General features: G+C 35.6%; 1 protein-coding gene across 1 annotated transcript in view; it reads right to left on the bottom strand.

The window, feature by feature from the left end:
* Window positions 1-4831: 4831 nt before the first annotated feature.
* Window positions 4832-15802, bottom strand: part of SNX13 (sorting nexin 13) — a 44547-nt gene continuing 33576 nt past the window's right edge. Inside the window, exons 18-26 of the mRNA XM_010138772.1 lie at window positions 15022-15129; window positions 14046-14156; window positions 12662-12823; window positions 11442-11513; window positions 8890-9035; window positions 6971-7039; window positions 5765-5877; window positions 5040-5283; window positions 4832-4865 (exon numbers count right to left, since the gene is read on the bottom strand). Of these exons, the coding sequence (XP_010137074.1) occupies window positions 4832-4865; window positions 5040-5283; window positions 5765-5877; window positions 6971-7039; window positions 8890-9035; window positions 11442-11513; window positions 12662-12823; window positions 14046-14156; window positions 15022-15129 (1059 nt within the window). The remainder of the gene's footprint in view (window positions 4866-5039; window positions 5284-5764; window positions 5878-6970; window positions 7040-8889; window positions 9036-11441; window positions 11514-12661; window positions 12824-14045; window positions 14157-15021; window positions 15130-15802) is intronic.

Here is a 15802-nt window from a genome sequence, read left to right as displayed (position 1 = left end):
TTTACATGGCACTGCACAAAGTCAGCAAAATTGGTGAACTCTCGATGCATTACATTCCAGTTTCACTTTAGCACTGATTACCCAAGACAGCAGGACATTGAACAAAGCTCCTTAGCCTTTTCTCCCCAAAACACCTCAAGTTTTTACACTAGGTATAAGCAACCATTGTTTGTTTGCAAAAATGATGTTAGGGAGTACTGGGAAACCAGTGACTTAAAACAACGTAGATAGTATGAAATTGAGCAGGTAAGATGTGAAACACGTTTTCTAAACAGACAACGAAGGAATGTTTTGTACGAAGGGCATCAAAACAGCACAACATTGTCTTTGACAGCTCCACAGACCTGTAGCTTGCTAACATGAGATGACTTCTGCAAAGTTTTGTAGCTACCCTAGTACTTGCTCGCTATTTTAGAACAAAAAAATCAAGAGTTTCTTTCAAGTTTTGGCTCTTTTGTTCTAAACAAAGGAGAGTGTTCCCACTTCTCACATTTTTATGAGAATCTCTTACCTAAAATTTCAGAAGATTGATAATATAGAATTTCACCAGTATCTCTTCACTTAATTCAGAATTAATGTATTTCTAAACCTCTAGACAAGCTTAAAGACTCAAAAGACTACCGGGATTCACTTTTAAAAGTGTTATGGTAAGAAAGAGCAAGTCCGTTTTTAAAAGCTATTTTCCTTACTCCCAATAAGTAGCTTCTGATTGCCAACAAATTCAGTATAATCTCATTCTCTACGTAGGCCCAACCTCAGCATTAATTTACGTACTATTCCAATTCTAAAATGTCAAATGAGAATTCCAGTTCGCTCTTGCTGAACCAGATATCAAATAATTTAACTGACCCATGCAGATTATCCCAACTCCAACATGCCATAGCAATTCAAAGAGACACAGCTTGAGAAACAGTTAAATATTTGAGTATGTATTTCAATAAGTATTCAAGCATTTCTAAGTGCACAGGGGGTAAACTGCAGTGGCATAGATGTTTCATGCGTTTCATGAAAATAGATCTTAATTTCTTTTTCAATGCATAACAAAAGTGCACTCCTTGTTTTCATTATATAATTTCATTTCTTCCAAGAGATAAATAATTAACGTTGTAATTAAATAAATCAACCAGATAATGTGATAGACCGGAGACTTAAGCCACAGATACACATTACCCTCACTTAGCAAATGGCAGATACTTTAAAGACTTAAGTTTACAATGGAGTGAATTTCTTGCCATGAGATTATCCTAGAAAACCAGCTTCAACAAGTAAGAACTTGCAATCAGCTAGATGTGTCCTGAGACATGTCTATATCCAGTAGCAAAAGAGTGTAACTTAGTGAAAGCAGTGTACACTTTACCCTAGGGCCAAAACCCTAACATCTCTGTAGCTCAGGACATCTTTTTGATGAATGTGAAACAGCTGGAATAAACATATCAAGGGTAACAATTGTGTTCCCATGGTAGATCCAGCTGCTGCAAAAGTAAACCCAGGAGGAAAAGCTGGAGTAAAAAAAATGCAACAATATAAAAACACCCTCCTACACCATACAATCCCACTGTTTCTGCCTAAGTCCTTTTAAAATACAAGACTCTGCAGATGCTGGCTGAAAATGTAGAGATTTGTTAAAAGCAAAACCAGTTTATAAGATGTTTGAAAAAAAACAATGAATGATTGACATATGTAACAGCAATATTTTCATCTCCAGTGATTTTCTTCCAGACTTGAGAAATATATGTACCTGATAGCAAGAGTTATACTAAACATAAACAGAGACCCATAATAATCTTGTTAATACTTTATTAGTGTAATTTTTTAGCTTTCTATTGGACAGAACATAAGTGCAAACTCCAAAAAAAAATTCAGTCTGCTGCCATTCAGTAGAAGTGACCACGGCAGCCTGTTTCATGTTCCTTCTTTGTTACGGAAACGAGAGGAGCGGGAAGGGAGGGAAAAAGCATCAATAGAACTATTAGGCACACAGCTGACACTTACTGTACAATGATATGCACAAGTAATTTATAACAGCTATATTAATGAGATGTGCTCTTCCAATTTTTCCCTTGTAATGCATGAGCTTTGCTCAGATGAGCAAGGATCATCGAGAACAAGGGAATTAACAAAGGAGAAACAAATAAGACTTTTAAAACAAGTCCTTAAATAAACTAACAACAACAGAATGCAAAGTTGTTCAGCTGAGAAGACATTTTTAACCTAGACTTCAAAACATTAAAAATTCATTTATTTTACAGTTATCCAAATACACATGCATTAAATGAAAGTATTGCACAAAATTAAAATTTAGATTGTGGAATTCATATATTTTTATTTTGGTACACATTCTGGTAGCACTTAAAATTTACTGTTTAGTTCTAGCAAACACCAGCAGCACAAGCTTTAGGATGAACCAAATGAAATATTCAATTGCTCATTTTCTCTTAAAATAATTAAGGCTAATACAAGTGCATTTGTTGACAACGGCACAGTTTTCAGTGGCCAGTCACAGCACCCAGAGGCCAGAAGATACATCCAGACACTTAAGTGCTGTATATTAACATTCAGTTTTGGAGACTTTCTAGGATTATAGGCTGCAGGGGTTGACAGGGCAGGTATTTCAAATCATCAACATTTAAATAAAGATACATACAAAATCTTTTTAACAAAAAGTATTCATTTCTGATGATTCTTGCCAGCCAACAGGCACCACTGAATTAGAAAGCCACATTCTGTAATGAAATACAGAAGACAAAACTTCAATACATATATACGTATGCACACACATGTATATGACTGTGTGTATAGGTATATATGTGTAATAAATTCATTAAGTAGAACAACTAATAAACATGGCATATTATGTTCAGTTCACATTCCTAGAGATATTATTTTATTTTTGTACAGAAATGTACCAGATAATTAAAAAGAATCCCAAATTTGCACATAATCACTGAAATTTTTTATGGTACCTACAGATAGATACAAGGTTCTATAGATTTGACAAAACAGTGTTTGAACTTCCCACTTTCATACTGTATAACAAATTCAGTGATTTAAAAGACAAATTAGATTTGGTAGGAGCAATGATATATTTACTATATCACCAAGAACAACTGCTGAACGACCTTCAGTCATCAGGTATGCTTGAGCATCCTGACATCAGAGGAAGATACAGGCATGTAAACAATAGGAGCTGGCTATGTTGTTTACTTTACACTGAACTCAAGAATTTTGTTAAATTCATCAGCATTTAATCATCACGCTTCTACAGAACCTGCAGAGAGGAAGGGGGGAGGGCTCTTACATATTTGCCAACTTGTCTTTCTAGAGATTATAAAAGAAAGGGATTTCATTTACAGTATTTAGTTCTGCAATAAAGAAAAAAAAACAAGTGCACTTGAGCCCATGCATACTGTATGAGAATGTTAACAGTATAATATGATCATCACTAAGTAGTATGATAAAAGGCTACATTGCATTAAGAGAGAAAAAATGATCTGTATAGAGGCTTCAGTCAATTTGCTAGGTCCTTTGAGAGCCTTCTGTCTTCTCTTGGAACGCTTTCATAAAAGGTCTATGTTCCTCCCTCACATAAGAGGATCATTTGTTCCCATTAAGCCAAACTACTACAAGGACCCTTGGCCAATAGCTGTGTCTTACCCTGTGTTTAGCATTCAGAAAAAAAAGGGACTCTATAGAATTACTTTCTATTCACTCGGACAGTGATGCTCCAACAATTGGGGACTATGAAAACACAAACTGAGATATGCTGTGGCCAAACAGAATTATTCAGTTCGTTCTTTATTCTTAATTGGACAGAAATTCTTCAATGAAATGAAAAAGATGGATATAGGGACTCGATGTCAAATTTTTATTAAAATTTTACACTATGCAAAAAATAAAAAAAATATTTAAAAAAATATTGTAGTTTTATCTCCTTATTTTCATATATACACTGAGATGCATTCAGGAATTTCCAAGTGTTCGCATATGACTAATGAAATCCTTTACCTGTGAGGAATCAACTAATTTAGTATTTTTCCATATGAGGCTTACACACTAAAGGGTAAGAAATCTTTCAATTAAGTAGGACAGTCTTTTACAGCCAAAACATGTTTCAAATTTTAGTGGGGAGTTGTATGTAAACTGTGTCTTAGTGCAATTTCCTCATCCTCTAACATGATGTCTGTCCTCTTTGAAACATACACCCCCTTCCTTCTACAACCAATAACTTGACGTATGTTCAAATATGCCAATTGAACATAAATATGATGCCCCTTCTCCACTGAAGTTACATGCAAAAGGTATGCCAGGTGCTATAAGAGCAGAATATGGCCCTTAAAGCTACAGTATAATCAGGACAAAGAGTTTATTTCTACTGTACCTCTGCCTTTACTAACCTCCCCATTAGATCTAACATTAGTTTTTTTCAAAACATGAAAATTGAAGCAAATGTGGCAGAAAATCCACATTACCTCAATTTTTCTTTAATAAATGTACTTGTATGATGGGACTATAACTATTTCTCCCTTCTCCTATGAACCTGCTACTCCAGAGACTGCTGCTCCTGTCAGCTCAGCCTTCACAGGAATGTTAAAAGAGCCCTACAGAGTCTCAACAGTCGTAATGTAGAACAATTCCACCTGATTCTCACACACTGTGCTATATCCCAGTGCCAAAACATCCTTTTCTTCCATTGCATCACTACTGTTGTGCTTTACTTGAACTGGCACTCTTCATTGCTGGCAGAACATTGACTCGGGAACAGAAGGAATGAGCATTCTTACATACTGGGCCAGTATTCTTCTCAGTGTTGCATGAAGACGCACCAAATCATTTAAGACACACAAACCCTTCTGGTAGTGGTTGAATTACAAGTGAAGATGAGAAGATCCACAGGTCTTACAGATGCATTAATAATCTAATATGTGACACTAGAAGACTGGTGCAGAAAAAACAGCATGTGAGTTTGAAGCCCCAGAGAATCTGCCCAAGTAATTAGTCCTGGACAAACATACACCAGCTTAATAGGTTTGAAGTGTCACCTTTTCTGCAAGGAAGGCGCTTGAGTAGAATGTAGTCTCTGCTTATACCTCTGCATCTGCTTTGACCGTGAATGCAGTTTGTTGAAGAGCTCATGGAACTTATTTTGTGGAAATAAGGTTTCTAGGAATCTCTCCAGAAACACGTACACCATTCTCTTATTCAGCTGAGTGTGCTGGAACATTTCAAAGACCCGAAGAATGCCTTTCCGTGTTGTCTCAGCACCTATGATGTGCTTCAGTTCATCTACAAAAATGAAAGTTACACAAAAGTTTAAGCTAAATTCCACTTCTCTGTTAATAACAAACTGAATATTAACTCTTCAAATTCAAAGCTATATAATTTGAAATAACAGCATCTCTTACACATAACATGACTAAATTAGAAGTTTTTACAGCAGAAGGGATTTCTGAAAATTACTTCACTTTTAGACAATATATGTGGAATCACGTTATTTGACATGAAATCAAGCTATATTGGAATATAGGTATTTTATGCACTGAAGTTAAATCCTCTAGTGAAACTAAGTATCAGGTTGGTTGTAAAAGAATTACAGTTGCAAAGTCACAGTAGATGCGAAAAAGTTCAGTGCCTAAATAATTAAAAATATTTTTTACTTAAATACAGTTCATATATCAACATTTCAACAATCAACAAGAAAGCTGACATTAATTCCAGTAACAATATATGGTATCAATTATCAGGCTTCAATCCCAAACTCACTTACCTGGCATTACCTCCAGTAATTTGGTCTTCCCTGCCACTCTTGTTCTCATTCTAATAGCTTTGTCCCTCCGTGGAACAGTCTCTGCTAAAATGCCATTGGGCCAAAAGGCATCTCTGTAACAAAAGTAAATCTGTCAAAATACATTAACATTTTATCAAGAGAAAGGCTCTTTTTAATCCCTCAAAGCTATCTCATAAAACACAACAATATAATTTGCACACAATGTAATACATAATCGAATAAGAAAAAGGCAAAAAAATCAAAAGCAAGAAGTACAGTACACTCAGCCTGTTAGTAGCTACCATATACTTTAAATAATCAGATGAAAGAAAATTAAGAAAATTTCACACACCAAAACCATTTTAACACCGCTAAAATATACCTAAGATGTGCTTTTACCAATCAGTCTCTATTGCTACTGAGAGACTCTAGGCACAGGTCTATTAATTGCTTCATTAGATCTTTGACAGTAGTGACAGTAGTTAACCTATCAACAAGCTGAAGCTGAGAGGAAGTAGTTCTAGTGTAGTATAAAGCTCAGTGCAAGACACAAGCCTCTGTCTAAAAATGGTATTTTGCCTCAGTGAATGACAGTCTTTCTCAGTAAGATGTGCACAGTCTTACTTGGTTTTATTACAAAATAACAGAATATCTGTAAAGTATAACCCTTTGGCTAATACGTTATACTACTTTATCTCTTTCACCCCATCAAAAAAGGCAAGGAGGGGTGGCTCTCGCTCAACAGCTCTGCAGAAGCCATTAAGACTTTCAGGAAATGGAATAACAGAGCCTTTGATACAACAGAACTGAAGTCTGAGTTTGAAAGTATCTGCCCACATGCAAAACATAGTAGCTTAGAGCTAGGGTTTTTTACCAATAACTGTTTGCCTTTTAAGGCAAGGCATGCACAGGCCTTCATCAAGGTAAACAAGACACTTCAGTAATTGATGAAATTCATAAGTATACCCATACTCTAGCTCTTCTAGACTGGTTAATAGAGAATTTAGGAAGACGAGAAAACAAATATTCCTCTTCCTATGACAGTTACTTTCTCTCACTTAATGCACATAAAAAGCAATGTATGCTTCACGTGGAATTCCTTCAGTAATAATAATTTCTTCAAATAAAAAGAATAGGAAGGATACACAGATATTAAACATCAACTGGCAAGTACTTCACGTTTAACATCTGTCCTAAAAGACATACCTGAAGCGTTTCACTGCATCTGCTACTTGCTCTGGAGACGTCATCCAATCAACATGATCAACTATTTTTCTAAAAAATAAAAAAATCAAAGCCACAAGTTTCTCTCATTTAATTTTTAATCCTGAGAGCAAGTAAGTATAGCATTTTAAAGAGCACTCTAGGGCAATCAAAATATAATTTCAGCGTTCTCCAATTCCATAAGTAGGTTCTATAAAACTGCACGCTAGGAAAGCAAACTCTGATTCTCAAGATAGAAATCCAAGCACACTGATCACTCCTAAAGCTAAAGCCTTTGAGTAAACGCTTGACGACTATGTAGGCTGGAAAAGTGATGTTACATCTCCCACCAACATCAGATAAATATTCTGCTTGTAGAGCACTTCTCTTCATGGAGCACTCCTGAAGTTCTGCTGCTGTAAGCAAAGAATCTACTTAAAATTTCAAATTACCTTATTTATGTACGCAGTTACTTTGTATCTTTAACGGGAGATACAGACTGATCATAAACTTTAACTTGCGTTCATCACATACACACAGCTCGATATCCAAATCTAGTATGTTTACAGAAGTTACGTACACAACTGTGTACCACCATAACACCAGGATTATTTCCTGAAACAAACTGAATTTACATCTCTAAGAACCAGAAAAATGCAATTTTGCTGCTGAATCAGAGGAAGCTGAGAGTATCTGGAATAGCTCCAAATACAAAAGCAAAATAGTTCTGCAGACATCTCTGCAATAAGAAAGCAGCAGCTTGCACACAAACTCAGCTAGCCACACTACAATCTGAAAACAGCAAAAAGCATTCAGAGTTGTTCCACAGAGCAACGTGGTAGAGGTTGAAAGTACAACATGGTAGAGGTTGAAAGTACAACATGGTAGAGGTTGAAAGTACAACATGGTAGAGGTTGAAAGTACAACATGGTAGAGGTTGAAAGTACAACATGGTAGAGGTTGAAAGTACAGGTTTCAAGGTAATTGTTACCTAGCCACAAGGAATTATTTGAAAAACACCCAGTGCTGTTATTACATGGATGCATCAATACCAGTATCACAGGGACTGTTTGTATGTTTAACAGTGATGATGAAAACATCAAAAATATACTTGTGAAAGGTAAACAGCCATGATACAGGCTTTTTTTTTTTTATGAGGAATGTCCTGAAAAAGTAACAGGAAACTACTCATCTGCTAGAAATTAACTTTTTGATTCATGGCACTACTCCAAAGTGATGATTTAGTGCCAATCCTGTTTCTAGAGGTTTTTTTGTTCTATATTCTTATTTAAATTTCAGAACCAAATTCTTAGAATGGATAGCCTTGGAAACAGTAGATTTCTAAGCTGAGGGCAAGAAACATTACTTATTTACCACTATTAATAAGCTTTGCATTTCCATGAAAAAGGATGTGTGAATTACAGAGAACATGGAGTGCAGAACAGACCCCATAACTGTCGTTCCCCACCCCCTCCCCTTTTAAAGCATGAGAGCAAAAACTTAACATAGCCACTCAGTACAGCTCAATAATTTGATAGTGCCAGTGTATCACTTGTGGCATCAGAGATGTAACCAGAAATAGTGCAGAAAATAATAAATAGTATTAATAACAAACAGCATAATATAAAAGACAGGGCAAAAAGCATAGACACCATCAGTATTAAGTTACATTCACAGAAATATCAGCAAGAGCTCACATCTGAAAACTTGGAATTTCTCTGGCGTCTAAGAGTTACTGGAATTTGTCTTTCAGCAATGTTTTGTGTCTATCTCCATTTTACACCATATATGTACTTGGTTTATTGATCCTCTTCAGTGGAACACGTGCAGATCTAAACCAAGATTCTGTAATAGCAGAAAGGTTTCACAGACAGTCTACACAGTCTCACTCACAAGATCACTCTATATAAGAAAAGCAGTACCTATTAATTGTGTCACCATATGTTGCTCTAATAAGTTGCTGCAGCAGATTTTTTATATTTCTTCTTAACCACTGGTTTCTTTCCTTTAAATCAAAGACTTCATCCATAAGGAGGAGCATTACTCTCAGTGGAATATTGTCATCCACCTGATCAAGCAAGTAAAAGTATAATTAGTAAACCTGTATTTGAAATTAAAGCTACAGTTTTAGCAGCTACTTCATGGGTCAAATGCTACAGTGTAAGCAGAACAATGACAGAAGCTCTGTGTTTTACATTAAATCTTCCCTGAACCTTCTATACATCACTAATAACAAAGAAAGAGTGAAAAAAAAAGATAAACTAGGCTTAAATCCATTGGATTTTTAAAGCCAAAAAGAAACAGTTGTTTCGCCAAAGTTGAACATGTGGGTCCTAAAGAGATAGCTTGTTCCTGACCTCTTACTTTGGTAGCTGTGCTTCCAGCTGCCTAACATGAAAAATCTGGAAGCAGCTTCTCTGACATTTTTTCTTATGGATGCACTGCGCCAAATTCAGAACCTCCCAAGAACATGACACTTCACTGCAACGAACTGCCTTTTAGTTAGATGCCATTCTAAGGTCGATGCCTATTAAATGGTTTTATGCTTGTAGATTAAGAAAAGCATCATAATTTTCTTATTTAATAGAAGTGAAACAGATTGGCTTACAATAAACAACTTTAATGGAAATGCTAAAAGAGGATTCAGTAACTATTCAAAAGTTTTTAAAGATGGATGGTGTACACATGCAGTAACTGCCAATGATTTTTTGAACATTAAAATTTAGAGGGAGAATTTACTAAGTTTTATAATATGAAAGTATTAGCTTATAGAAACAACAGCAGCATCTTGCGGCCTGCTTATATACCAAAATACAAGCCTACATATTGTTAAGTACTTCCATAAAAAGCACTTGGAGTTACAATTGTATTGCACAAATATTTCTCAAATACAACAAATTTGGGGTTTTGACTGATTCATTATTTAAACTGTATATTTATTAATTAAAACTGTATAGAATATCAAGCTAAAACTAAAAATCTTACTGTATCCTCAGCAAAATTTAATTAAAGACTGAACACACTTTCTGGTTTTTTATTAGAATTTTTACATTCTAAGCATAACACTCAATTTTTTTTTGTATTTGGAATCTGATACAGCTCTGCCTGGAAAAGTAGTAGTTTCCACTATATTGTTAATCTTACATTGGAAGAAGTAGCAAGATCTCACAGCTACATGGACATTTTTTTGGTGGACTACACAAGTACATCTTTATACAAAGCTAAAACACGGACAGTGGATTCATAATCCAGCTGGAGATTCTATTCATCCATGCCTCACTTTTACAGTACTCCTCCATGTAAAATTCCATTCAAACTGCCATACTTTTTGTCTGATTAAGTTGTGAACAATGCATCTTAAAAGAGCAGTTGCAAGTTGAAAGGTTTTAAAACATTTGAAATCCGCTTCTCAGAAACACTTAGTATGTTAACTTCAAAGCTATCAAGAATCGTAGCTTCTTGATTGTTCATTTTACAGAAGATTCATTTTAACGAAGTACTTGCAGAGAAGCTGCTCATATACTTGAATGGTACTAGTTTTGCCCGTGCAAAACAGAAGCCTCCGGAGTATCAAAGACGTACATTCGTAATTACAAGTTTATGGATACAGTCTTATATAGTGAAAACAGTGGAGAAAAAGAAAGTCCAGAGGAACTCAAGTATATGCTTCTTAGGAAAAAAAACCCGAACATCTACCAAGCCATCATAACAGTTATGCACAGGAAGATAAACTGGAATGCTTTGATGTAACCAAAAAACCCGAAACAAAAAGGGCAGAACAGGTGCAGATTTGGGACCATAGCAAATTGCATACAATCACTGGTAATCTCATGGCCTTTCTGTCCTACTTAGAGATAAAAGTTTTTTTCCAATTGTTTTCGCATATATGATCAATGTTTCAATCAAAACAATAGTAAAATATCGTAACTTATGTCAACATCAAGAGCTTAAACTTCACTTTCAAGTTTCAAATATTACTGCTATATACATTTTAGGTATCTGCATACTAGAAGTTTATTATTTGGGGAAACATCCTGAAGGTTTTTCTGCCACGAAAACACAGGAAAAGCTACTTCTGATCCATTAAACAAATGCCCTCCAAAGGTCAGATCAGAATTCAGAATCCATAAAGTGCCAAAAGAAACAATGCCAACAGTCTTGTTACAATCTTTGAACAGGCAGAAATTGGGGGAGAGGAGTAAGACAAAAAATCCAAACAAATCCCCACTCACAAAACACAGAAGCAGTAGCATGTATGCTGCAAGTTATTCTACAGTTGTATAAACCATTTTAGTACTAAAAAAAGATGTTTAATTGTAGAAGGAAGCATATAAGTTAATTTTTAAAAAATTAAGAACTGTTGGTAAGTGCCTGCTATAATATCAGAAAAGAATAAATATGCAGTTTAACATAGAATAACTCATTAATTTGATTTTAGAGGAGTCAGCTTCAGAAGGACAAGTGTTAGGCTTACATTGTCATCAATTGGTGCTGCAACACGACAATGGTCAGGATCTGAATAGGTTTTCTGGATCAAAGGAGGTACCTACAACAAGAAAAGGTCATGTTTATGAAGTAAAAAAATACTTTAGAATGCAAATAGATCCGTTTTCACAATAAATTTGGTTATGAAAATCAAAACCAAACACTTGAGCAAAAGTCAGCGGCATACTGCCACAGATAAATATTCAGTAATCCTTTCAGCTTCCAACAAATCAAACTTGTAGGTATTCTCCTATAGCTATCAAAATTATCACCACCTTTAAAACAATGCACACATTTCTTAAGTGCTTCAACTAGAAAACACCCATAAATTCATATGGGACTGATAGTTCTTCCGGTATTTCCTCTTGATCTTAAGTTCTGCCTAGTCACAGACTTCCCAGGGAGCATAGCTGCAGATACACTGTTAGTCACACACCAGGGAAGTTACCAGCAATGAAAGTCCACAGCAAATCTTTTAATCTCAAGTAGTGAGAAAAACAAAACACACACACACGTACTCCCTCCGATTTATTATTCCCTTTCGTGGTTTAAGGGTTAACTCATCTTGGTTGCTCTTCTTATGTCTGCCATAAATAATTGTTTTGGTAACACAAAATGGAACAATCCCTGATCACAGACCTTAGAGCTACACACAGGAAAGGAAGTTAGATGAACACGTTAGGAAGATTACTACTTCCATATTACTTCTAGACAGCATGCCACGCTACTATTTCCCACCTCTAAAGTGTTACATTTTAGGAATATGAGAGATGAGGAAAGTTGACCAGAAAGCCAGAATGAAAGTGTAATTAAAAACAGAATTCAGCAAGAAATAAGCAGAAAAGCTCTCTCCTTATTCTAAGCTGCATGGTTTCTTTCTAATGGAAGCAGAACATGCAGCAAACTAGCTTTATGAGAATGGGTGGTAAAAAAATTAAGAAAATCAGTGACTCTCATTCTCAAGTGGTTGCATTGAATTAAGTGAAGGAGGATCACTGTACAGATTCCATCTTAAAACGTGTTAATAGCAAAAAGAACTCCATGTTTGTAGAATAATGACTGTATACCTTAATAAAACGGTTTAAGAATAACAGACTGCTTTCCTGTCTACTGACCTGACTCTTCATTACAGTATACAACAAAAGTGTGAGTTGATAGCTAATCTCCTATTAATTCAGTACTATGTATTAACTACCAAATATTTCTTACCTTGAAAAACGATTGCTTTATGTCTTGTCCCAATCTCTCTGACATTTTACCCATGTTGTCTGACATTTTAGTCATTCCCTCTGCCAGGCTGTCAGGGAGAGACTTGACTGCATTTGATACATTTCTCATAGAGTTACGCAGTGGGTTTACAAATGTGTCCATCTGAAGGGGAAGATGTTTAACCAGAATTGTGTAATCTATGAGGACACCAGTATATTAATACACTATGAGAAGTATCACACTGTCCCAGAGAACAATAATATAAAGAACAACTCAAATTGCTTAACTTCATTACAGAATGTAGAATAAAGTTTTAGCTCCACTTTCACTTACATTTCCTATTCCTTACAGCCTTACTCTAACTACATCTTTTAGATTTGAGTCATTTCCATTTCCCATCCCACAACTTTTCTTAGCTGCTTGATTTTATTTTCCTTTTCTTCTCCATTCAACTCCATTTCTCCCTTCCAAACTTCCTACTCCCAGATATTTCACTTCTGCTTTCAATTGTTCATCTTTGAAATATGTCGCTAATTTTAAATAGCACTGAAGTAACGTGCTTTAATATCATGCTAAGTATAATTAAAAACAGCAACTGTTTTTCTTTCGGTATATACTCTAAATGCAGCCCAGAGACTGCCCTAGTGTAATGCCGTTAAAAAGTTTATGAAGAACCTGGTAACCTGGAAATCAAATCTTAGTCATTACATAAATCTTGATAATTATTTAACTGTTCTACTGTTAAATATTTAAGAAATGTAGGCAGAACAACAACCTGAAGTGACAATGCAGTTGCAGATATTTTATACCAAAATCAGTAGAAGTTTATTTGCAAAAAAGATATCCACATAAACTGGTCAACTGAAAAAAGAATCACTTTTCTGAAGAGAGTTCTGGTGGCTTAACAAGAAGGATGCACAGCTTGGAGCTCTGAATTTGACCAATGACTCTGAATGGTTACAATGAGTAAATACGTAACAGCCGCTTTTGAAGGGAAATGCATTCAATCTTTTGGGCTGAAGGGTGAAGAGCATGATAACAGCAGCAAATACAGAGTAAAGAACTGAAAAGAAATTAGAAGGAATGAGACTTCAGAAAAAAAGTCACTTGTCTGACAGAAAGTAACTTGCAACAAACACACTTTTAAAGTAGTTTTTGTGCAACACACCGTGTCTGATTTGAAAATTTTATTTCCTTGTCACAAAATCAGTAAATTTTCGGTTCCACATGTCCTCAAATACTTGGCCACTCAAAGTATTAAAGGAACCCATTTGTTTTGAAAGTGCTATATAGCTGTTTAGTATCAGTTCAACACCTCTGTTTAATGCAATCATTGCACTAATGAACGCTCTAAAGTCCCCTTGGCAGAGCAAAACGTTCTTACCTTACGTGCAAAATCCCCCTTTCCTTTGCTGTAAGCTTTGTTCTCCAGGAAGTCATACACATAATGGGCTAAAGCTGGAGAAGTTCTCATCATTTCAGGATTTAACAAGAGCTGAGTAAAATAGTTTTTAAAAGGTGCTTTTTAATAAATAATGAAAAAGGCCATACCATTCATTTATGTAAAATTTTACCATGCAGAAAGATACTACATCTTGCAATGCATTAATTCGCTAAATTTATTCGACCAAACTATTCTCAAGATGGAACTCTCATTCTTTAATTCGCATAATTTTAACTAGTACGTTAATTATAGCATCTCACAAAAACCACAGTTATGAGCACTCAAACGGTCTCTAAAACCCCAATAAAAAAAAAGGTAAGCTGTGACTAAAAAAATACTGCTATTAAAAATGTACGTGTATCTCTCAATGCAAAAAATATTAGCATCTAAAGAGAACAACAGATTTCATAATGTTTCATTCGTCTTTACTGTTATTGTTAACATAGCTGGTCATTGGGTTGGTCGACATTTTAGTGCTAAATGAGCAGAAAGTCCTTATGAAGGACAAGTGAATTCTTTTAGCTGGGCCGATACAGGCCTTATCTGAATGGAGAAGCTGTGCGGTTGCGCTACACTGCCAGAGCAGGTGCCACACCAATCCTTATGCAACAGAACAAGAGAAAGTAACCACAAACATGAGTGTAACAGAAGAATGTTAAGTGGTGTAGAGCTCAAAATCAACACAGCTGAAACCTCATCGGCTCAGAGGACTGGAGACAGAACCATCTGAAAATAAACCAAAATGGTGGAAAAAAAGAAAACTTATTAGATAATACGAAGTTCTTATGGTATGCTGAGAGTGTGTACCACCTAAATCACAGCTTTTTTTAAAGAAAAAACATGCTAGCAAATTTTCTACCTCAAAAAAAATAAAAGGATTCCAACCTGGAACACAAAAAAGCCGGCAACAGCTTACCTGCAAATATGCATTTAAATCTTTCTTCCTCTTTTCCAAAAATTCTCTGTCCATATTGTTAAATGTCTTTTTCCCAGGAAGTTTCAGTATATTCGCAAGATTTTCAAACTAGAAAAAAAATCACCACATAAAGGGGTCATTATATTCACCTGTTCTTATCTACCATATAACACCTGACCAAAAATTTTTGCATCAAGCCCACAACTCATATTCCTTGGAGAAGCCAAAATGAAAATTAGGCTGTCAAGAAGAAATGCATGAAAATTCTCAGAATACTGCCAAGGACAGAGTTTAACTTCTGAACACACACACACACGATACTCACTTTTGAAATACAGACTAGCTGAGTGTGCAAACTACTCCTGTCATCACACCTGTTCAAAAGGTTTAGGTTCAAGATTTATCATGTACTATTGTGCAGAAGTTAGAGTGATGAGACTACATCTGGAGAACTTGCAAATCCTGATCAAACCTGGATTGGATGGCAATACCCAGTTTACACATAGGTTGTCAAACTGTGCGTGATACCAGGCCATCACCTGTGCCTTTTCTCCAGGTGATAGTTATGACTGGCATTGCTTGACAGGTCTTCCACTGGTCCACTTTCACAGAAAGAACTGGTGTTGCAGGGAAGTGGCAGGGTTCGAAGAAGCCCTAACACTTAAGAAAGTTGAATGTATCTGCTACAATGCACAAAGTGACAACAATGAAACGCAAAGAATCAGGATTATCCACATATAGAACCCAGAATTCCTGTAAATAATAAATAATATTCTAAAGA

Source organism: Buceros rhinoceros, unplaced genomic scaffold (genome assembly GCF_000710305.1).
Source record: "Buceros rhinoceros silvestris isolate BGI_N320 unplaced genomic scaffold, ASM71030v1 scaffold1726, whole genome shotgun sequence".
Classification (NCBI taxonomy): Eukaryota; Metazoa; Chordata; class Aves; order Bucerotiformes; family Bucerotidae; genus Buceros; species Buceros rhinoceros.
The sequence above is the reverse complement of the archived record's forward strand: the minus strand, read 5'-3'. Positions and strand labels throughout refer to the sequence as shown.